The sequence below is a fragment of the Oncorhynchus clarkii genome, chromosome 10 (assembly GCF_045791955.1).
Source record: "Oncorhynchus clarkii lewisi isolate Uvic-CL-2024 chromosome 10, UVic_Ocla_1.0, whole genome shotgun sequence".
Classification (NCBI taxonomy): domain Eukaryota; kingdom Metazoa; phylum Chordata; class Actinopteri; order Salmoniformes; family Salmonidae; genus Oncorhynchus; species Oncorhynchus clarkii.
The window spans coordinates 56,384,288-56,409,330 of NC_092156.1; the positions used below are offsets into that span (position 1 = coordinate 56,384,288).

Genomic DNA, 25,043 nt, shown 5'->3' on the forward strand with positions numbered 1-25,043 from the left:
CTCTTCAGTCTGAATAAGCCCCTAGTTGCCCTGCTATCTACAACAACCTGTGGTTTTCCTCATGTCCCTTGACCTTCATTTCAGATCACAGCAGGAAGAGTTTAATGACTCTCCCATCCAATCAACTGCGTAAACGCTCCATGAACAGCCAATCGTCACTGCTCACACTGGACATGGCCCAGGCTATTATTGGACAACTTTCATTTACCCAATCAAAGCACAGCGCTGGCATTACAATGCAAATGACTTGGGCAATCTGCTGCCTTTGACCTGATAAGATCAAAGTGAGTTAGAAAAAGAACATCCCTCTTCCTGATTTCCTGGCACAATGTGTTTGGTTAACGAGTTGCCAAGCCAGTAAACCTGAATAAGTCATCTAATATAAAACTCAGCAAAAAAAGAAACGTCCTCTCACTGTCAACTGCGTTTAATTTCAGCAAACTTAACATTTGTAAATATTTGTATGAACATGACAGGATTCAACAACAGACATAAACTGAACAAGTTCCACAGACATGTGACTAACAGAAATGGAATAATGTGTCCCTGAACAAAAGGGGGGGGGGGGGGGGGGTCAAAAGTAACAGTCAGTATCTGGTATATGTATCATGGACTGCACCAGATTTGCCAGTTCTTGCTGTGAGATGTTACCCCACTCTTCCATGGAGTGATTGAGGGACTGATGGAGGGATTGTGCATTCCTGGTGAAACTCGGGCAGTTGTTGTTGCCATCCTGTACCTGTCCCACAGGTGTGATGTTCGGCTGTACCGATCCTGTGCAGGTGTTGTTACACGTGGTCTTTTAAGGGAATCGTTCTTGGTCGTATTCTCGCGGGGCAGAAATCTCAGAGACCAATTGGTACACTCTGATTTACCACCCCAAGATATTCCTGAACAACGTCTATTTGCACCCCTACTGGATGGAAATTACAAATGTAATGGCTGTGCTCAATGCAATGGCACTTATAAATGTAGATCCTTCAAACATCCCCAATAAAAGGTGTTATTCGGTGCTCCGCTAAGGCAGTTATTTATCTTATAACTTGTCCTTGTGGTAAGAATTGTGTGGGTAAAACAAAGCACGAAGTAAGTCTCAGAGCATCGTTGCACCATCAGGTGCAAAAACTTGACTTACCCAGTTGCGGACCACTTTTTTGGAAGAAAACAACTCGGTTTCGTCTCTGCGTTATATTGGCATTGAACATGTCACCCTCCCTAGGAGAGGGGGTGACCTTGATAATTTATTGTTAAAGCAAGAGGCTGCTTGGATCTTTAATTTAAAAACCCTTAGTCCCTTCGGTCTCAACGTAGACTTTGATCTGAAGCCATTCTTGTGATTTTGCCATTGTAAATGTTTGTAGACTTATTATGTAGTCAAATTGTATCTATGATCGTACGCTATCCATTTATGTTTTTTGTATGCTATTTTAATATGAGAATTAACCAATGATATCAGGCCACACCTGGCCTGTGTGTCTAAATAGGTGTGCCTTTCTTTCGCCTGTAGGTTACACGTGGTCTGCCACTGCGAGGACGATCAGCTGTCCATCCTGTCTCCCTCTAGCGCCGTCTTAGGCGTCTCACAGTACGGACATTGCAATTTATTGCCCTGGCCTCATCTCCAGTCCTCATGCCTCCTTGCAGCATGCCTAAGGCACGTTCACGCAGATGAGCAGGGACCGTGGGCATCTTTCTTTTGGTGTTTTTCAGAGTCTGTAGAAAGGCCTCTTTAGCGTCCTCAGTTTTCATAACTGTGACCTTAATTGCCTACCGTCTGTAAGCTGTTAGTTTCTTAACGACCGTTCCACAGGTGCATGTTCATTAATTGTTTATGGTTCATTGAACAAACATGGGAAACAGTGTTTAAACCCTTTACAATGAAGACCTGTGAAGTTATTTGGATTTTTAACAATTATCTTTGAAAGGCAGGGTCCTGAAAAAGGGACGTTTATTTATATATATATATATATATATATAAAATACAAGGAGCATTTTGAGAAGAGACAAATTATGCCTAGGTTTTCAATTCCGATCTGTGAGTCTATTAGCGAGCACACACACACACACACACACACACACACACACACACACACACACACACACACACACACACACACACACACACACACACACACACACACACACACACACACACACACACACACACACACACACACGTGATGAAACATTGAAATTACTGGGAAGGCTTAGCTTAACTACATATCACATTACATTTTTATCCTGAGGCAACACTTTAGTTTAGTTTCCCTGCTTGCCTATTCTATAAATGGTTGAGTTCTGATTGAATACAAGAAAATGATACCTTCCCTTGACAAGGACATCTAATAACAATAATAACGCTTATATTAGGCCCATATATTTATCATTTTATGTAGAAACGAGCTAAACCAAATTTTCAAGACACTAGACGGTTCAAAAATATCATAAAATTATCATTTAATACAACAACTTGTATATCTCCCATCATGCTGAGAAGACGCAGCGGCCATCTTTTAGCCATCGTCAACCACACCGCTGAGTCATCTTTTGCGGCTTACCCTGAACATTCACAGTCTGTGATGCACTTTTTCCATCTCTGCAGCTAGCCTACATTTCAGTGTCAGAAAGACCTTACTGTTGAGTTGCCAGCTTTTCTTTCACGGAAGGAGAGCCAATGGTTGCATCCCAAATGGCACCCTAGTCCCGATGTAGTACACTACTTTTCAACATGGACCATAGGGCCCTTGTCAAAAGTAGGTCAGTGCATAGGGAATAGGGTGCCATTAGGTACACATCCCATGTCTTTGGCATAACGGAGAAAGTCAAAACAACTCAGACAAATGGTAGTTGGGTCTATGACCTTCGTAGAGGGTGCCTTAGCGACAGGATATTCATCACTCTTACAACGACAACATAGTCATTTGGCAGACAAACTTTACCCAAAGCAAGTTAAAGCATCCATCAAAATAAGGAGGCTGAAACAACAAGAGCTAGAAAAAGAGAATGTATCTCAACGAAGATAAACCAAGCTAAAAAAAAAAATATTAAAAACTTTTGTAAAACTTTTCAAAATGGAGTGATATTACCACTGTGCTGGGATAGTCCCATCTCATAATACCTGAGATGTTGGCCTTGGGCCTCCGCTCTCATATACCGACACTGGCAGGCTGTGTGTGTCTGTGTGTGTGTTTGGTTTTACTGTCCTTGTGGGGGCCAGAAGTCCTCACGTGTGTGTGTGTGTATATATATATATATATATGTGTGTGTGTTTTTACTATTCTTGTGGGGACCAGAAGTCCTCACAAGGATAGTAAAATAAGGAACATTGCAAGTGGAGACATTTCACCAGTCCCCACAAGGAAAAAGGTTATTTTAGGTTTAGGGAAAAACGGACATTGAATGGGAATCAATTGTTTGTTCCCCACATTGAAACTGTGCGCGCGCTGTGTGCATTGGTATGTCCGGTGCAATGGCAGTAATGTGACCATGATGACCTCCCAGGCCTTGCTCTGGAAAGTATCTATCCGTCTGTCTGTCTGTCTGCAGACAGCCGACCTATTATCTAGCCCTGATTAGCAGACTGACTGCTGAGTTAGAGAGATAGGGGGGGGGTAAAGGCAGACAGAAAGAGGAAGGGGTTGCATTAACATCCTACACTGTGCAATGATGCTCTCTGTGCCTCTTCTATTAACGTTCCAATGCATCATTAATGCTAGCTGAGCTGAACTTACAATGCCAATCGTTTTCATTTCAAATCAGGGAGTCACCATTGAGACTGGTGTCTCTTACAACGAAGCCCTGCATATACAATTTCATAAAACACATCAACAATCAAATACAATATAAAACAAATAAAAATAAAAGCTGAACATATATTTAACAGACAAACCTAAATATACACAAAATAGTCAACAAAAACAAACACATTCTTCATGATAAGAATCCTCTGTTCACTGCCCAAGGGACACTAAAGTACCTACTCAAAATGTATTTTGGAGACCATTCCAAACATGTGGAGGAAGAAAACGAAAAAAAGGCTGACTTACCTAACTGTAGAGACCAAAGGAGTCTCCAGAGTTATCAAACCTGTTCACAGGGTTGGTTAACTTGTCATTTCAAATCTTAACAGTGAAGTTAGGTAAGTCGGAAGCTTGCGGGGGCAGGGCTTCGAAAAAACAAACAAAAAAACAGCGCAATGACGTGATCTACTTGACTTCAAAAGAGGTCCGGACAACCTTTTGGTAAAGAACACAGTGATGAGTAATAAAACTATTTCCTGTGATAAAGCAAAGGGTGCTATGAGAAACGGCATCCGGGGGGGGGGGGGGTTAAAAGTAGAGGCAGCTGCACTTTGATAAACAGTTTCAGCCTAATCAAGAACAGGTAGAAAGGATGACTGCACAATCTGCTTCCTGCTGAATAGACACACAGTATATGTTTCTGTAAAAAAAAAAAATTGCCCACTTTCAATCTTGGTTTAACAAGCTCATTCGTATGTTTTATAAACTGCAAATCATTATAGAACCATCCGATGACTGAAGACGTAATCCATCTAAGTGAGACGATCTTACTCGCATGAAACAAACCCTAAACTGAACCACCACAATAAAGTGTGTCAGCTATGCTCACGTTACCCGTTCACCCTGAACTAATTAAGTGAAACGACTATGCCTTGTTGAAGCTGCCCCAAACACGGTAGGCCAGGTGGTTTGAGCCTTTGTGATGCTGGTCCAGATTGTCTCCTATTGGCCAGATGTTGCTGTCCAAGCCACCCTTCAGCCTGACTGGCCAATGAGCATGCTGAAGCACTGAGTGACATGGAGACAGCGGCCAATAGGCATGCTCCAGGCACAGAGAGTTATGGAGACGGCAGCAAGGCCACATCTGGAGGAACCGGACGTCCAGAGAGAATCGCACCATCGAGAGAGAGAGAAAGGAGCGTAAAGAGAGCGTTGTATCATCCATGTCAGGGTCACTGTTCTGTTTACCCTCGGAGTTCAGCCAATGCGTCAGTAACACTGACCCAGCTCTGGACAACTGTGTGAACAGGGAGAGAGACCAAAGCACCCAGCAGCCGTCATCAGCTGTGAGTTATCCACAAGGGTCCAGGCAAACACACATTCACACACACACAGAGTTACGGACACAAACATCACAAAGTCAAACAATGTGACTGTTTGGCAGGAAAACCAGGGTCCAAACATTCTCGGTACGTGGCACTAACAGCTTCTGTATATTGACTCACTTATCCACAAGGGTCCAAGATAAACACAAACTCACACAGGGATTTCACAGCCACTAAGAATATACTGTTAAGCTAAACCTGCACAGAATATTGTCTGACTCACTTGCAACAGTAAAGAGCTACAGTAGTAAATATAGTAGTAAATATAGTAGTAAATATAGTAGTAAATATAGTAGTAAATACATCAAAGGTTTACAGTAGGTCCTATTATCAGACTCACTGCTGTTTGTGGGCGAGCTCATACTGTAGGGGTGTGTCGAGTAGTCGGACAAAACAAGTATTTTATTTACAGATTAGGCCATTTTCCTACGATTCTGATCCGAGAATTTTTCTTTCAAAAATATTTATCGGTTGGCAGCGCGCAACTTTCAATCAAGTGCAAGGTGCTAGATGGCCCTAAGAACTCAACTGGCTAGTTAGCCTGTCTGTAAAGAGAAGGGCGGGCTGTACGTTTACCCTCCTTCGCCGATTGGATAGAGCGAAGCTGCATTTCTCAGTCCACTTGCTTCACTCGCTCCTCGCATGTTTCGGTCTGATCATTTAGATCGCTGCTGCATCCTGTTTTCCTACTACAAAACATCAGAACTCAAATGGCGAGGACGTTGGTTAGTTTGCAAGCTATCAATAGGCATAATATCTAACAAGCAGGCCGAGGGCAGGAAGAAAAAAAAAGATGAACCGCCGATGCACATTCTGACTGAGTAACAGCAAACTTTTCTGCCTGACCCACTTGTATAAATACATGTATGGCCAGATTGGCAGAACCCCTATACTACTGGTAGTAACAGTACAGCTCCACTAAGCCTATACACTAAAGGTCAAAACGCCATATTGTGTGACTCACTGTTGTTTGTGGGTAAGCTCCTCCTCCTTGCTGACCAGGTCCTGCTTGAGGTTGGCCAGCATCTCCACCGAAACGTCCACCTGGCGGGAGAGCTCCGACGCCTTGTCCTCCAGGTCCTGTTTCTCATGGCCCAGCCGCTCGCTCTCATGCTTGGCCCGCTCCAGCTCGCCGCTCTTCCTCTCCAGCTCTGCCTGCAGCCGGCCCACGCGTGCAGCTATCTTCTGCTCCACCTGCAATGGAGGAGGGATTTTGGTTCCAGTCCAGTGGTGGTGATGTACTTTTTCATTTGAGTGTCTTGGAACATATGTAAAAAAAATATATATATAAAAATAAAGATTTATTTTTTTTTAATTCTGGAAAAAAGGGGAGAAAATACAAAAATATATTTTTTACTTTTCTCTTCCAAAGAGGGGTAGTGGTGGGAAGAAATTCAATTAAATCAGGTGTTTCCCAAACCTCTTCTTGGAGTATTCTCAGCAGTTCCACATTAGTATTCCAGAACTAGCCTGATTCAATTAATGAGCTTCGTGGGCTTGGTGATTAGGTGTGGTAGTACTGGTATGCATTGAATAAATGGAATGGCTCGGGGCACTCAAGGAGAGGTTTGGGAAACACTGAAATAAATAAATAAGATGATTACCATTACCTCCTCTGAGAGTTTCTCCAGCCTCTCGTCCAGCTCCAGACGCTCAAAGGCCCTCGCCTTCAGCCTGGCCAAGCCCTCCTCATAGGCCGCCTCCACCGCGCTCGCAGCCACATTCGCCGCCACTGCCACGGCCGTGCTTTGGTTGCCGTGGGAACCGCGGGGGTCCCCGGCTGCGCTCATGGCTTTCTTCACAAAGATCTCCCCCAGGGGGAACTCTACATTGGGGATGTAGCAAGCCGCGGCGTTGGAATTTGTGGATAAACCGCCGAGGTCGTCCGGGCAAGGAAGCTCGCGGCACGGGAAGCGGCGCTCCTTGAAGTCCCTGAAGGCGGAAGGCCGGAGTTGAAGACCGTCGAAGGGGTCGTTAATGTTGTTGCTGCGGTTAATGCCGGGGACAGAAGGAGCGAGGAGAAGGTCTCCGTCGGCCACCAGGGGGAGTAGCGCAGCTGCGTCGCACACGCTGTTGGACTTGGAGAGCACGTAGAGCGTCTCGTAGGTATGGTTGTACTCCAGATGGGCGCGGAGGGAGGACAGCGACCGGAAGCGCTTGTGCTCCCCGCAACGAGGACAGCGGTAGGGCAGGTCCAGAGAAGCCATTCCGCGAGAGGCCGCCGGGGGGGAGGGGCCCTCACGCGGCACAGCGCTCAGGGGCGCCGATACGCCGCGGGCTTACTACTCACCGAGTACTGGGCGGATCCTCTCATGGTACAAAAATGGGGGCGGTGAGGGTGGCGGTGGGAGTTAGATGAGGGCGAGAAGGAAGAGGGATGTCTGAGGGAGGCGAGACGACGACCAAAGGCCATTCACGCCATCACACATACTGGAAGTCTGACACACACACACACACACACACAGATTCAGAATCTTCTTAGTTTGTCGTTTTGTTCCTCTTGTCACCGTTACTTCTGCCTCACCATTACCTTTGGCCCTGAAAGAAATAGCGAAAGAGAGTTGACATTATTTTCAGTACTTATATAGACAACACTTTTTTTGCCTTGGAATGTAATGGTGCACAAAAACTAAAAAACAAGTGAGCGAGCATCTACTGCATCTAGCATGAGAGCTACTCTTTTTTTCTAGCTTCAAATAGACCCATTCTTCTCCTCTACAACTCTTCCACGGCTCCTTAGTGCACTGCACTACTGTCTGTCTCTCTTACAGTATGTGTTCTTTCTTTATACCTGGTCAAATAATGGTTAATAAAAAAATAAAACAATTAATCAGATTTTTTTCCCAAAATAATATATATTTTTTCCCAAATGATGTTCAGATGTATTTTTCCCTTGTTTTACATTTGACATTTTTACTCAACATTACAATTGTTCATAGCGAAACAACGAAAGTGAATGTTCTGAGTCGATGTCATTGCTTCAATCATTAGATGGAAATTCCTCAGTGCAGAAACAATCTTCAGATAATGTTATCATTTATCTGCAGATGATGTATCGAGCTCAAAAAAAGAATAGTAAAAGTATGCAAATCAGGGAGTCAAATTAACATCTTTCACATATGGGATTTGACGTTCACCAAAAAGAGACGTATAAAAAGAGCAGCTTGTTCGCAAACAACCCATCCCTATTGGCCGTCCCTACACGGAGTGATATACAAACGCCCGCAACACACAGACAAAAGGTGGGCAATATTGCTGGGAATTAAGTGGCAGATATTGTGTAAAGTATGTCTTCTTAAGCCAATAGTGGCTAACCAGGTTATGGGATAATGTCAATTTTGCGTTGACTAGATAGTAGGTGGGAGCTTGCAGTGTCTGATACTTGTGCGATTTGTTTAAAGACAGTTTGCAGTAGAACACGTGAAAATTGCATGTACTTTCAGAATTGTTTGGCGAGCTACTGGTAGCTTGCGATCGACCTGTTGGAGACCCCTGATCTACCAATTAAAGACAGCTTTGTGCTACCGCCCAGTACATTATCAATGCATATTGGCTATAATTGAATTGCCTTGCCAATGCTGTTCTTCTCAGACCATTTTTTTTAAATTGTAGGTATATGACACTGGTAATAGATAATGTGTTGTATTACATGTGAGGCACATCTGAGTTTAATAATATATATATATTTTGTTGACTGATGGCATACATCTGATGGTCAGTCTGAGGGGAGGGAGGGAAGCAGTGATGAGGCTGCCTGTCACTCTCCGTCCCTCCGCTGAGAAAAGGGGACAGTCTTCCAGCTGATGGCGAAACGCAAGTCGCACTGCATTATTTCTGCCTCATGCACCAATTCATGTTGTTACTCCTCTGACCAGAGAAAGTGAAATACTCCTCGATATATAAAAATACAAGCCTATAATAATAATAATAATAATAATAATGATAATAATAATAATGCGCGTTTATCAGAACCCTGCTCATTCATTGCAGCTGGTTGTAGCGTGAGTAGAATTAGGGAGGACGTGCATTTTATGGTTTATAAAAGTTGACAGTGCTGAATAACAACTTAAACATGAACTTACTCAAACAGCAGCTCTTTGCTGTATTCGTTGAGTCGCGCTTGTCATGGTTTTAAAGTTGTTTTAATCCCGCAGTACCAATTTTACTCTGCGTTCGAGGCTTCTTTTACACTCTATGGCTCCGGGAAACTGTGCAGATTGGAAGATCTGAGCTATCCGATTGGCCAGCTGTAGGCCTATAGGTGCACTTGATTTGCTCTCTGGTTCTGCCGGTTAAGCAGAGTTCTACCTTCAGAGACATCAAATGGATCAAAATGGGAACACTGAATCAAGTGCAGCTACGCAAGCAAAGCCAATAAAAAAAAAACAGGAAGGCAAGGTTTTATCGTTGTTGTTTCTTTACACAAATGTTTGGTGATTGACTAGGAATGCCTTGGAGATTGACCAGTCCGCGATCGACCGGTTGGTGACCACTGAGCTACAGCCACAGAAAGCACTGATGCATTCACATGTTTCCTAAAATAACAAATCTGCATCTCAGCCCACAAAAGGTGCTTGTTTGAGTCTGTTTGTTGAGGCAATGTGCTGCTGAGCCAACGCTGGAAACAAGAACAGACAGCACAGCATTGTGTCCCAAATGGCACCATATATGGGTCCTGTTCAAAAGTAGTGCACTATATAGAGAATATGATGCCATTTGGGACAAGCCGTTTTAGAGGGGACAACTGACAGGCTGAGCTCATTTTTAGAAACATCTGACATTTCAGTGAAACAAGGTCGAGATACTGCCGAGGATGGAAATTGCTGCTGAATGAAAGATAAATCATTTCCTTGCCCTACCCTTCCCCTTCAGTGCATTGGCTTATCAGTTTATTTATTACCTTTTGGTTAGCAATAAAATATAGAACGAGAGACATCTTTCGATCCTATCCTCCCCCAATTATAGATCAGAACGAGATATGATTTTGTTAAAGCTATTTCACTAGACGAGCATTATCGAATGCAGCTCCATTTAACTAATAGCCTACCAGGCTAATTCGATTATTCCTATACACATCAACGGATAAGGGTTTTATAACAGCTAAGTGACCCCCAGAAACACACAGACCAGATGGACACTGCCCGCTATAACAGACGCAAGTAGCGGAGAGAAAAAATAATCATTGTGAACTCCTGACAGATTCTCTTTGTGTATGGAACGGAGAGTCTCTCTGCCCCCCTTCCCCTAGGCGCATTCCCTCGCTCTATCACTCCCTCACCGTCGCTCTGGCTCCCTCTCTCTCTCTGATGCATTCTGAATGGATAGACGTCGGGGGCGGAGAGGTAAACATTGGGCCCATTAGTCTGTTTATTTCGGTTTACCGCCGTCCTCGCTCGCTACATATTCAGGGCGACCACGCTAAGTAGCCAACAATGAAGTCTAGAGGGTCGACCCGGGATGCGTGTCTGGTTTGCCCCTGCCGCCACGGTCAAAGCCTCAAAATTCTGCTCACTTTGTGGTCTCCTCACTCTACCCTGTTTTTTTTCCCTCTTCTCTGCCCTTCCATTGCAGGCCTTTGATTCCTGAACTATGCCTGTCAAAGTCATCCCAAATCTAGCGCGGCCCGTGTTGACAACGACCATATGATTTGGCCAAAACAGAGCTGGGACCTGGCTTATTCCAGACAACGAGAGTCGATGAAAACAGCACCCAAAATGACAAAAGAACTTCAGACCAAGCACGTCAAATCTGATCCCTTTCCTATTTTAATTAATTAATTTAGCTATGAATATCTCAGACAGTCAGCGTGACAACAGCAGGCTACAACAGTAGGGTCCATGTTAATGGCATTTAACAGTCCAGTGAGCCCACCCAGCCATCTGCCAATTAGAGTTCGGACGCAGAGTGCGAGCAGTTGGCCCGCTGTGGTGAACGTCACAACCGCAGGCAATTAACCTGAAAGTGATGCCCCTCGCTTAATTTAATCAAATTAATTCTGCATGGCATTTCGTTGGTTTTTCAGGAACTATTGTGGCGTCCCCTGTACCATCTGATCTAATGAGTGAAGCACATTTAGCTTCAGCGCAGATTGTCTGCTGGGCTAAAAAAGTCCAGCATGTGAGACGTTGAGTGAGGTCAGATACTGTATAAGTAGTGGGTACTTGTACTGAATAACAAGGAGAGACTGGTGGGTTGGAGTTTCAGCTAAATCAGATCTGACAGTATTGATTGTGGAATTGACTGGTGGCCCCAATTTAAATACATGGTAAAATTTTTAAAAAAAACTCTCATCCTCAGCCACATTACACAAAGTCTTATGAGGATCTGTTAATAAGCGAGAGCAGCATTAGTGTGCTGCTGCCATAGAGACAAGCTCTCCACACACAACCCCCTGAAGCACTGCTAGAACTTCAACTCACATATTGCAGCGCTGACAAATCTTCATGACGTGGGACTCTGAAAATAATGTGGACAGCACAGCCGACCTCTAACCTCACCCTAGCAAAATAGCTCATCGTGATGGCATGTCTATTTACCCTTGAACAAATCGCTTTCGTTATGATTAGCTTGTGCCGCGTTAGTGGCGCTGCCATAGATTGGCATGACGAGCCGGACAAAGAAATCCCATCAGCGTGCCTCCCTATTCAATAGACATGTCTTCCAGACACTGATCGTGTGCGTTACAGGTCTGAGACCCAGCGAATTAGGCAGAGTGGGCTTTTAGGCATTCAGTGGAGGGGGATTAGGCATGAGGCTCTACAATGCTCATTAACATACCAAGCGGGTATGATAGTAGGCATAATAGCCTGGGCACAGACACATCCTTACTCAGATCAGAAGGGTTCTCATACACGGCGATCCCTAGACCAGTGCCTGGGTTCAAAAAGTGTTTGTTGTCTTTCAAATACTTTTGGAGTGTTCACCTGAGCTTGCCTGGAGTGTCAGATGGGCAGGGTTTGCATTTTTGGGACTACTCTATTAGTTACATTTCTGTCAGGTAAGCTCAATTAATACGTTTTTGAAAGAAGAAAAATTACAATTTGGAGGTCTGGATCTGAGGTGATGTGTTGTGCTCCCTATAGACTGAGTAACAATGGAGAAACAAACGCACTATATGGCTGCAACCCAATTCTCCACAAATGTGCACTTTCTTGCATGGATTTAACAAAATGGTGGAAACTCCCACCTTCCAATGCACACCATTTCATGTTTTTAAATGAAAGGGAATTCCCAAGGGCACACTTCTGGAAAAAGAGTGGGAAAAATCGTCTAGAATGGGAAGAGTACTGCCAGAGTAGAACGCTCATTATACCAGGAAGGCCATGGTCAGAGACGATAAAAGACACACCCAGAGAGATTTAATTGGCCAATTGGGTGGGAAGGAAGTGAAGCAGCTTGTCAGTCACGTGTCACTTCCTTTGACAGGAATGCAATCGTTGGCATCCCACTGGCCTGCTCTCACAGTAAGAACTCACTTGGATGTACAGTACTGCTTTAGCATAGATAGACACGTGCACCCCGGTACGGTTTACCCACACACGTTCGCTTGACACAAAATAGCCCCTTCTAAAGCATTCTCCTCAATAACTGACTGTGTACACATCCAGTTCCAAACAGAACAGGAGACAGAGATGAAGCAATCTGATGCGCCAATGACACCACAGGGAGATCCTGTCGATGCAGCGTTTACCTCAGTCAAACATAAACACACTCAAGCTGTAGCCCACTCACTGCCTGCAATATCCCCCTCCTGCCTGCAGTACATGCAATAGTCATATACAGACCCGGGTTCAAAGAGTATTTGCTATTGGTCATATACCTTCGCTTCAACAGGTGTCTCCAGTGTTGTTGACATATTGCCGTTGGTGATGTATCCCCTTTCCAAACATACCCGAGTTTGCCAATGGAACAGTCACAGAGGTGCAAACCCCACTGCACTTGGCCCTTCAGGCAGGTTAAACAGGGTATATGAAAGAAAACAAATATGATTTGAACCCAGGTCTGGATGAACGGTATACCACTGTTAGGCCTGTGGCGTAATTGAATAACCATGTACCTGACAGTCATGGATGAAGAGACTGTCATGAAAATAAAATACCCATCAAAAATAGGCCTACATTCATTTTTGGATTAACTTTATTTTCATGTAGATAAACTTGACCTAATAACGGAGTGTTCACTTGTGATTATAAGTATGGTTACACATTTTGGGGAATATTCAGAGATGGAAACTTCCCATGGGAATTAACAGAAATATATGCAAATGAATACCATTTAAATGTAGATGCTTTTTGCATTAGATACATTTACCATATCATATGGACACATAAACATAAGTAGACATAATTGCAATTTTTTTTTAAAACTATTTAGTTACGAATTAAAAACTTTTAAAAAGTTCATTCTTCACAAGGGATGATTTCACTGAACAACAAAAGGAAATATTGAATGATCCATCGCATCTCACAAAAACGTTTTCAACATAGATCTGTAAAATGATCATCTAGAAACTAAAGCTTTGGTTGTCTTTCTCTCAGGATTCCATGTCTTCTCCCTGGACCTCCTCAATGTCTACCTCTTGAACATCAGACTGAGGCCTCATCTTCTTCACTGTCACTTTCCAACCTTGTAGAGGATGGCTTGTTGTCAGGCTCAAAAAGCCTCAAATGTACAGATAAATAGCTAACATGGAACCCAAACCATCTGCGCGCGTGCGCCATCGTGCATACATTTATTTTGTCCCCCTACATCAAACGCAATCACGACACGCAGGTTAAAATATCAAAACAAACTGAACCAATGACATTAATTTGGGGACAGGTCGAAAAGAATTGAACATATATGGCAATTTAGCTAGTTAGCTTGCACTTTCTAGCTAATTTGTCCTATTTAGCTAGCTTGCTGTTGCTAGCTAATTTGTCCTGGGATATAAACATTGAGTTGTTATTTTACCTGAAATGCACAAGGTCCTCGACTCCACCAATTAATCCACACATAAAACGGCCAACCGAATCGCTTCTAGTCATCTCTCCTCCTTCCAGGCTTTTTCATCTTTGAACTTATATGGTGATCGCATCTACACTTTCATGGTATTACCACGATGACCGGCAAAACAGTCTTTCAATTACGCACGTGGGTATAACCAATGAGGAGATGGCACATGGGTACCTGCTTCTATAAACCAAAGAGGAGATGGGAGAGGCAGGACTTGCAGCGCGATATGCGTCAGAAATAGAAAGGACTTCTATTTTAGCCCTTGGCATCGCTCATTGGCGCAATAAATTAATAACATGGATTTATAAATGTTTTTTTGCAAAGCTCGTGCACGCGTCGTGTCTGGTCAGCATGAAAGCAGTTAGATTAAACAACTCCTTTGTAAGATATATTTTTTAAATAAAACATGTATGGAAACAGGTGAATTAACACTCAGCAGGCTCAAGCAAGCTAAAACCCACATGGTAGAAAAAACTACCGAGCTGAAATTAACTAATTAGAAATGATGTAAACACACTTTGCTGTAGGCTACTACTTACTAGTTAACAAAAAAAATGCATGTCATAAAATACACTGCTCAAAAAAATAAAGGGAACACTAAAATAACACATCCTAGATCTGAATGAATGAAATATTCTTATTAAATACTTTTTTCTTTACATAGTTGAATGTGCTGACAACAAAATCACACAAAAATTATCAATGGAAATCAAATTTATCAACCCATGGAGGTCTGGATTTGGAGTCACACTCAAAATTAAAGTGGAAAACCACACTACAGGCTGATCCAACTTTGATGTAATGTCCTTAAAACAAGTCAAAATGAGGCTCAGTAGTGTGTGTGGCCTCCACGTGCCTGTATGACCTCCCTACAATGCCTGGGCATGCTCCTGATGAGGTGGCGGATGGTCTCCTGAGGGATCTCTTCCCAGACCTGGACTAAAGCATCCGCCAACTCCTGGACAGTCTGTGGTGCAACGTGGCGTTGGTGGATGGAGCGAGACATGATGTCCCAGATGTGCTCAATTGGATTCAGGTCTGGGGAACGGGCGGGCCAGTCCATAGCATCAATGCCTTCCTCTTTCAGGAACTGCTGACACACTCCAGCCACATGAGGTCTAGCATTGTCTTGCATTAGGAGGAACCCAGGGCCAACCACACCAGCATATGGTCGCACAAGAGGTCTGAGGATCTCATCTCGGTTCCTAATGGCAGTCAGGCTACCTCTGGCGAGCACATGGAGGGCTGTGCGGCCCCCCAAAGAAATGACACCGCCAAACCGGTCATGCTGGGGGATGTTGCAGGCAGCAGAACATTCTCCACGGCGTCTCCAGACTGTCACGTCTGTCACATGTGCTCAGTGTGAACCTGCTTTCATCTGAAGAGCACAGGGCGCCAGTGGCGAATTTGCCAATCTTGGTGTTCTCTGGCAAATGCCAAACATCCTGCACGGTGTTGGGCTGTAAGCACAACCCCCACCTGTGGACGTCGGGCCCTCATACCACCCTCATGTAGTCTGTTTCTGTCAGTGGCAGTGCTCCTCCTGCTCCTCCTTGCACAAAGGTGGAGGTAGCGGTCTCTGGCAGTGCTCCTCCTGCTCCTCCTTGCACAAAGGTGGAGGTAGCGGTCCTGCTGCTGGGTTGTTGCCCTCCTACGGCCTCCTCCACGTCTCCTGATGTACTGGCCTGTCTCCTGGTAGCGCCTCCATGCTCTGCACACAGCAAACCTTCTTGCCACAGCTCGCATTGATGTGCCATCCTGGATGAGCTGCACTACCTGAGCCACTTGTGTGGGTTGTAGACTCCGTCTCATGCTACCACTAGAGTGAAAGCACCGCCAGCATTCAAAAGTGACCAAAACATCAGCCAGGAAGCATAGGAACTGAGAAGTGGTCTGTGGTTATCACCTGCAGAACTACTCCTTTATTGGGGGTGTCTTGCTAATTGCCTATTATTTCCACCTGTTGTCTATTCCATTTGCACAACAGCATGTGAAATGTATTGTCAATCAGTGTTGCTTCCTAAGTGGACAGTTTGATTTCACAGAAGTGTGATTGACTTGGAGTTACATTGTGTTGTTTAAGTGTTCCCTTTATTTTTTTGAGCAGTGTATATTCACCTCACCCAGTATTGTAATCAAAACTTACCAGAAAGCTTGTTGTCCTTGGCTCAGACAGTTTAGTAGTGTGGGCTCAATAGCATCTCATTAGTGTGCAAGATCTTGAGAATCAATTGTACATGTGATGGAAGAATGCACTCTGCATGCAGAGGGTTGCAATGCCGGCCAGTTTAACCAAAATATTCCACAAGACCTAGAATTGCCTTGTGTATCCCACAAAAAAAACTTGAGGAATTTAAGCAAAATTCCCCACATTCCGGGGCTTAACTACCCATTTACAATTTCCTGAAAAATTACGGAAATTACTGGAAAGTTTGACCCTCCTCAACCCTAATTATAAGCAATTGTTTTGCCAATATCTGGCATGGTACAGTTTGATACAGAATTTATAGACTTTGCTGTCTGCCCTCCAATCCCCGCAAAGTAGTATACTAGCCTAGGCTATACAGCGTTAGGCCGCAATGCACTTTTATGAAGGCAATGTGGTAGACTGCAGTTTGTAAACAGGGAATTTACCATTAATCCCTGTCATTTGGTTACATTTATGTTAATTTACCGTTTCATTCTCGGAGTTGAAAAGTTATTTGCAGAGTTCACAACTTGCTACACACAACTTGCTACACACAACTTGCTACACTACACTGAGAAACAAGTTTAGGTTTTTTTCATACCATCATTTACACGCTCCATGTGAGCAATGAGCATGCGTCTGGTTTCTCTGTCATGTTAACGTTGACGGAGCGCACATGCCTGAACACGCATAGAAGTACCTGGCCTGCTTCTCGCAAATGTAGTAAAGTGCCCAACTGGGCTTCTCAGTGTTTTTTTTCTTCACCTCACAAATTAGAATAGTTCCTCACAGTGTTTGAAAAATCTTACCAACACTCTTCCTCTTGAAAATCAACGTTGCTAATAAATAGTCTATGGACATGTTGCGCGATATATTTGTTTCTATTTTAATGATTGTCAAATGAAATCTTCATACTATAGAATAGCGGCCCCCTTTCATACTTTCCTTGTCAATTCATTATCTTCCAGCCACAAGTAGGCCTACGTTTAATACGTTTTAAGGAAAGGAGAAATATTTGCTTGTGTCTGACATACGCTGTTGGCTGTGATTGACTGGTGCTTTTACCAGGGCGTGCGTGTGAGTTTCCTAAAGTAGCCTGGGTGAACTCCATCTCTTTAATAAGAATCAAAACGCTCCGGTCATAATTTAATCTTGTAAAGGGCCTCTCAGTAGCTTAGAATAAATTATTTATTTCATTACGACTTTCTCTTTGAAGAAAATATATGTTAATGAAACCACCATCGACTGACCGCATTAGCAGGGATTGTGACGTTTTGATAATATTTTGGTAAAAGTGTGAGAAACCCCATCGGACTTAATTTGAAAAGTTTTGTGTCAAATAGGATCTGTATTAAAAACAATGATATGCAGAAAAGCCAACCAACAAGGTAGGCATAGATCTAAAGTTTGACTCCATTAATGTGACAATGCGAAAATGAGACAGATCCTCTCCAACCTGGCATTTCTTCATTCGTTGATTACTATTTGTAAGTAATAACCTGAATAATACTGAAATACCAAGATAATAACGAAGTGTAATGGCTGGTTTCAAATAAGCATTTCCATGTAAACAAGTATACAAACAGAACTGTTACACACACCACCCCCCATGGTTGGCCTGGCCAATTACCTTAACCTCAAATACCAAGACCGTCACAGCCCGAACTACTGCATGTCTGTGAGGGAGGGGATCCTCCCTTCCACACATGCACATAATCCTGTCTCTTCACAGCAGCAGGCACCTGGGACTTCCACTGTGTTCTCAGAATCATGCAAGCCTGCAGGGGTAAGACTTGTACAAGGCAGTCCAGTATTGAGCCATGATATTTACTGTATCAGATGTTACTGTATTTTATTTTATCACTTATCCTCATGTCTACACAGCATTGAAATGGTTTTGTTCTGACTGACGACATTCAGTTGTTTCCCTGCATGACCCTATTGTGACTAACCTCAGCTCTTCAAGTCTAGACTTTAAAACAATGAAGGGGACCTTTAAAACTGAGATAATGTTTAAAAGAGCCTTCCCTGGCTGGCAGGCAAACTTTAACGATCTCACAAAACCTCTTTATTGGCGTCCGTTTCTATTCAGGCTTCCAGGCGAGAAGGAAGCGAAATGGAAATGAGACAGGATTAATGCCAAGTCAATATGCCATAAATCCCGGTGAAATAGAGCAACACCGTTATTTCAATTCAAATGGTTTCAGCCAAAGTTTTGCAAGATTAACATTCAGATTGGCTTCGTCCCAAATGACTCCCTATATAGTAGTGCAGTCGGCTTGGGCGGTATACCAGGGTATTTTGAAATACCCACGGTATGATTTTTTTAATACTGTCAATATTAAATACTTAGTAGTCAACTTGTGCAATAGCTCGGTTAATTTTATAAAGCAAATTGTGTTCATAATTTTGCCTGTTGTGTTTTTTCATTTGGAAGCTGTTCCCCAAAGCAGCCGATTGTAAACAAACATACTATGATTGGCTCAAAAAGCACACGGAAGCATTCGTGTCATGCCGATCCAATGTTGTCCAGCTCAAGAGGTGTGGTCAAGTTACTAATTCACTACTAAATGTTTGCCAGCTAAATACAGTATCTTATAAGTTTCAAAATAAATTCCCTTCCGCTCAGGGCTCCAGCTATGCATTTGGTTTGCTAACTTGCTAGCTCATGTGGCTAGCTTGCAAGATTAAGCTTCTTGGATACATTGATTACAGCGTGCCTCTGAGTGGGGTATGGTAGTAGGTGCCAGGCGCATCAGTTTGAGTGTGTCAAGAACTGCAAACGCTGCTGGGTTTCACACTCAACAGTTTCCCATGTATCAAGAATGGTCCACCAAGGACATCCAGCCAACTTGACAACTGCGGGATGTACTGGAGTCAACATGGGCCAGCATCCCTGTGGAACGCTTTCAACACCTTGTAGAGTCCATGCCCCCGACGAATTGAGGCTGTTCTGAGGGCAAAAGGGGGGGGGGGGGGGGGGGGTCAAGGCTGAGAAGAACATTGAAATAATGTTTGCCTGTGGCTCTGCAGAATCTAGCGGGTCTAAAAATGGAAGTCTCCGGGGATACCAGCTGACTCCAGAATCCCGTTCTGCTGTGATGAAAGGATCTGTGGCATACTAACAGGAAGTTGAAATGACTCATCAGTGAAAGGTTGCAGGGAGAGAAAGAGTAGATCAAGACAAGGTGGTGGCAGCAGAGCGGGAGTGAAAAAAAACGAGTGAGGGCAAGCGGGCACAGAGAGCCGAGGGGTTGAGCTGTGGGTGTCGGGACACACACACACACAGTAGAGGAAACAAGTGACATGGAGGTAACATGAGACTGCAGCAGTAGACAGGCCAGGAGGGCATCAGCCATTGTGAATAACACCTCTGACTTATATTAAGAGGGAGGGAAGAAGAGGAGATTGCTGGTGTCACTATCATCAAGTGCGGGTGATTTGGTTAGCCAGCGTCCTAAGAAAGAGGGTGTATCCTTCCCAGTGAGGGTTAAGAAAGTTTAGCATTTTTGCTTTGAATTAGATTATACTAATTATGCTATTATAGTATGCATGATTGCTTTAGCCTTCCTGCCTTGACTGCAAGTCTGCATTGACTGGCCAAGCAGAGACAATAATGTAGTGTTTTGAGTAATCTTTCTGTTGTAGGGCTGAATCTAAGATAGAAACCTATTCCCTACTACACAGTGTGCTAGTGATGACAAGAGCACTCAAAAATAGTAGCCTACAATATATAACACCCCCCTTTAAGACAAACAGATTAGAGGTCGACCGATTCGGAAAATAGGGCCGATTTCAAGTTTACATAACAATCGGAAATCGGTCATTTTGGACCACGAGTTTGCCTATTTTTTTTGTTTACACCTTTATTTTACCTTTATTTAACTAGGCAAGTCAGTTAAGAACACATTCTTATTTTCAATGACGGCCTAGGAACGGTGGGTTAACCTTGTTAACCTTGTAACCTTGTCAGCTCAGGGATTCAATCTTGCAACCTTACGGTTAACTAGTCCAACGCTCTAACCACCTGCCTCATGAGGAGCCCGCCTGTTATGCGAATGCAGTAAGAAGCCAAGGTAGGTTGCTAGCTAGCATTAAACTTAATCAATCATACTCACTAGTTATAACTACACATGGTTGATGATATTACTAGTTTATCTAGCGTGTCCTGCATTGCATATAATCGATGCAGTGCGCATTCGCGAAAAAGGACTGTTGTTGCTCCAACGTGTACCTAACCATAAACACCAATGCCTTTCTTAAAATCAATACACAGAAGTATATATTTTTAAAACCTGCATATTTAGCTAAAAGGAATCCAGGTTAGCAGGCAATATTAACCAGGTGAAATTGTGTCACTTCTCTTGCGTTCATTGCATGCAGAGTCAAGGTATCTGCAACAATTTGGGCCGCCTGGCTCATTGCGAACTAATTTGCCAGAATTTTACGTAATTATGACATAACATTGAAGGTTGTGCAATGTAACAGGAATATTTAGACTGATGGATGCCACCCGTTAGATAAAATACGGAACAGTTCCATATTTCACTGAAAGAATAAACGTCTTGTTTTCGAGATGATAGTTTCCGGATACGACCATATTAATGACCTACGGCTCGCATTTCTGTGTGTTATTATGTAATAATTAAGTCTATGATTTGATAGAGCAGTCTGACTCATAAGCAGGCTCATAAGCATTCATTCAAACAGCACTTTCGTGCGTTTTGCCAGCAGCTCTGCTGTTTATGACTTCAAGCCTATCAACTCCCGAGATTAGGCTGGTGTAACGATGTGATGTGAAATGGCTAGCTAGTTAGCGGGGTGCGCGCTAATAGCATTTCAAACGTCCCTCGCTCTGAGACTTGGAGTAGTTGTTCCCCTTGCTCTGAGACTTGGAGTAGTTGTTCCCCTTGCTCTGCATGGGTAACGCTGCTTTGAGGGTGGCTGTTGTCATTGTGTTCGTGGTTCGAGCCCAGGGAGGATCGAGGAGAGGGAAGGAAGCTATACTGTTACACTGGCAATACTAAAGTGCCTATAAGAACATCCAATAGTCAAGGGTTAATGAAATACAAATGGTATAGAGAGAAATAGTCCTATAATAATTACAACCTAAAACTTCTTACCTGGGAATATTGAAGACTCATTTTAAAAAGGAACCACCAGCTTTCATATGTTCTCATGTTCTGAGCAAGGAACTTAAACGTTAGCTTTCTTACATGGCACATATTGCACTTTTACTTTCTTCTCCAACACTTTGTTTTTGCATTATTTAAACCAAATTGAACATGTTTCGTTATTTATTTGAGGCAAAATTTATTTTATTGATGTATTATATTAAGTTAAAATAAGTGTTAATTCAGTATTGTTGTAATTGACATTATTACAAATACATTATTATTATTGTTTTTATTTTTTTACACACACACACACACACACACACACACACACACACACACACACACACACACACACATACATACATACATACATACATACATACATACATACATACATACATACATACATACATACATACATACATACATATATATATATATATATACACACACACACATATACATATATATATATATATATATATATACACATATATATACATATACATATTATTATTATTTTTTTAAATCGGTATCGGCTTTTTTTGTCCTCCAATAATCAGTATCGACGTTGAAAAATCATAAAATCGGTCAACCTCTAAAACAGACCCACAGACCAACTGATTGACCTCTTTGAGCTATTAACCCAATGAGCTTTCCTGTTCCATCAGTATCATCTCACTGGGTGGATGCAGAGAAGCTGACCTTTAATTAGGCCCAGAGGGAATCCGAGGGAGACGACCCATCGTGTGCCCATCACCAATTGGCTCTTAAAACAACGTCCAGTGGCTTTTAATTAAACAACAATCCATACTGCTTTCAGAAGCACTGAAATCAGTGCCGAATTGCATCCCATTATCGGTAAGCACTGTACAGTTGGAGAGCGGTGCATCACATCCTCAATCTGATCTATGATAAAGTAAATGTTTTTGCCTGGAGGTGTGGAGAGAATAGAGAAGCAAGGCAGGGTGTGGCTGGCTAATAACCGGCACAGAGTCTTCTACCTCTGCGGTGCTTCACGCAAGGGTGGTGTTGTGGCATTTAGCGGTGCCAAGACTCTGCAAGGTGCAACACAAGCAGCTGCCTACTCTTAGTCAGCGTTGTTCAGACTGTTCAAGGTTTTTATTCTGAAGATGTGAACTAGAATGTTTACGAGTGAGAGGAATTAAATATCAATTTTATACAGGCATGTAATTAAACATATTGGGGAACGTTATGACAATAACTAACATGCACCTGTGTTTTACTGTGTTCCCATTGGCTCCACAGATTGCCATATCTCCTTACTGTATAAGGGCTTCTGCTATGATTGTAAAGTTCCAGCAACTTTCCCAAAATTCCCAGGTATTCAAGAAATCACAGTTAGCAGATTACACAAATCAGGGGGGAATAAGCAGGAAAACCAGAATCCTCCAACCAGGATTTCTGGAAAGGTTACCAGATTTTAGCTACCCTAACATTTGCCTTACCTTTAACACTGTGTTTACTTAAACCCCCAATGCTGGCTAGGCTTTAGCATGAGCGTGTCAAAGTGTTAGTCCTGAGGAAGCCACGAGTCCCTTCCAAGACAATCACACAGCCAAGGGCTACGAACCTGAGAGCAGAGAGCCAAATCCCATAGCCAGCCAATTGAACAGAATGTCGAAGTTCTCTTCGGGGATGCCCACTCTATTCAAAATGGACTGGACTGTGTCACACAATGGCCTACCTTTCCTTCGTGACAGTTGATGGGTGAAAGCCATGGTGGGAAGTGGAAACCTGTTCACTCCTTTCATGTGTAAGTGGTTATGAAGGACAGGAGATCAGGATATTAATATTGGGTCACAGCTACTGTGTGAAGGTAAATAAGACAAGAAAAAAAAGGTGGGGATTTTTAAGAGTAGCTACACTGTGGATGCAGCCGTTGAGGACTGAGGAGACATTGCTACTGCGACTAGGGTTGCAAAGAGTCAGAAACTTTCCAGGAAATTTCCGAATTTTTTCAGGAAATTTTCCAAGGGAAGTTAAGCCCTGGAATTTGGGGAATTTTGCTTAAATTAATTTTTTAAAAGTTAGCTTATAACAGTGAACCTTTTTTGTGGGTTAACATAAGGCAATTCTAGGTCTTGTGGCATATTTTGGTTAAACTATCCACAATTCAATAGCATTGCAACCCTCTGCATGCACAGTGCACTCTTCCATCACATGTACAGATGATTCTCAAGATCTTGCACACTAATGAGATGCTATTGAGCCCACACTACTAAACTGTCTGAGACAAGGACAACAAGCTTTCTGGTAAGTTTTGATTACAATACTGGGTGAGGTGAATATACACTGCTCAAAAAAATAAAGGGAACACTTAAACAACACAATGCAACTCCAAGTCAATCACACTTCTGTGAAATCAAACTGTCCACTTAGGAAGCAACACTGATTGACAATACATTTCACATGCTGTTGTGCAAATGGAATAGACAACAGGTGGAAATAATAGGCCCCAATAAAGGAGTAGTTCTGCAGGTGATAACCACAGAACACTTCTCAGTTCCTATGCTTCCTGGCTGATGTTTTGGTCACTTGAATGCTGGCGGTGCTTTCACTAGTGGTAGCATGAGACGGAGTCTACAACCCACACAAGTGGCTCAGGTAGTGCAGCTCATCCAGGATGGCACATCAATGCGAGCTGTGGCAAAAAGGTTTGCTGTGTCTGTCAGCGTAGTGTCCAGAGCATGGAGGCGCTACCAGGAGACAGGCCAGTACATCAGGAGATGTGGGGGAGGCCGTAGGAGGGCAACAACCCAACAGCAGGACCACTACCTCTGCCTTTGTGCAAGGAGGAGCAGGAAGAGCACTGCCAGAGCCCTGCAAAATGACCTCCAGCAGGCCACAAATGTGCATGTGTCTGCTCAAACGGTCAGAAACCGACTCCATGAGGGTGGTAATGAGGGCCCGACGTCCACAGGTGGGGGTTGTGCTTACAGCCCAACACCGTGCAGGACGTATGGCATTTGCCAGAGAACACCAAGATTGGCAAATTCGCCACTGCCGCCCTGTGCTCTTCACAGATGAAAGCAGGTTCACACTGAGCACATGTGACAGACGTGACAGTCTGGAGATGCCGTGGAGAACGTTCTGCTGCCTGCAACATCCTCCAGCATGACCGGTTTGGCGGTGGGTCAGTCATGGTGTGGGGTGGCATTTCTTTGGGGAGCCGCACAGCCCTCCATGTGCTCGCCAGAGGTAGCCTGACTGCCATTAGGAACCGAGATGAGATCCTCAGACCTCTTGTGAGACCATATGCTGGTGCGGTTGGCCCTGGGTTCCTCCTAATGCAAGACAATGCTAGACCTCATGTGGCTGTGTGTCAGCAGTTCCTGAAAGAGGAAGGCATTGATGCTATGGACTGGCCCGCCCGTTCCCCAGACCTGAATCCAATTGCGCACATCTGGGACATCATGTCTCGCTCCATCCACCAACGCCACGTTGCGCCACAGACTGTCCAGGAGTTGGTGGATGCTTTAGTCCAGGTCTGGGAAGAGATCCCTCAGGAGACCATCCGCCACCTCATCAGGAGCATGCCCAGGTTTACTAACTGGGGAAGCGATGGCTTTTGTTATTGCAAAACTAGGTTTGCAAT

At 43.6% G+C, this 25,043-nt stretch overlaps 1 protein-coding gene across 1 annotated transcript in view; it reads right to left on the bottom strand.

Moving 5' to 3' along the window:
* LOC139418799 (F-box only protein 41-like) overlaps positions 1-25,043 on the bottom strand; it is a 96,603-nt gene that overhangs the window by 61,597 nt on the left and 9,963 nt on the right. The window contains exons 2-3 of the mRNA XM_071168510.1: positions 6,736-7,663; positions 6,090-6,319 (exon numbers count right to left, since the gene is read on the bottom strand). Of these exons, the coding sequence (XP_071024611.1) occupies positions 6,090-6,319; positions 6,736-7,332 (827 nt within the window). The 5' untranslated portion in view covers positions 7,333-7,663. The remainder of the gene's footprint in view (positions 1-6,089; positions 6,320-6,735; positions 7,664-25,043) is intronic.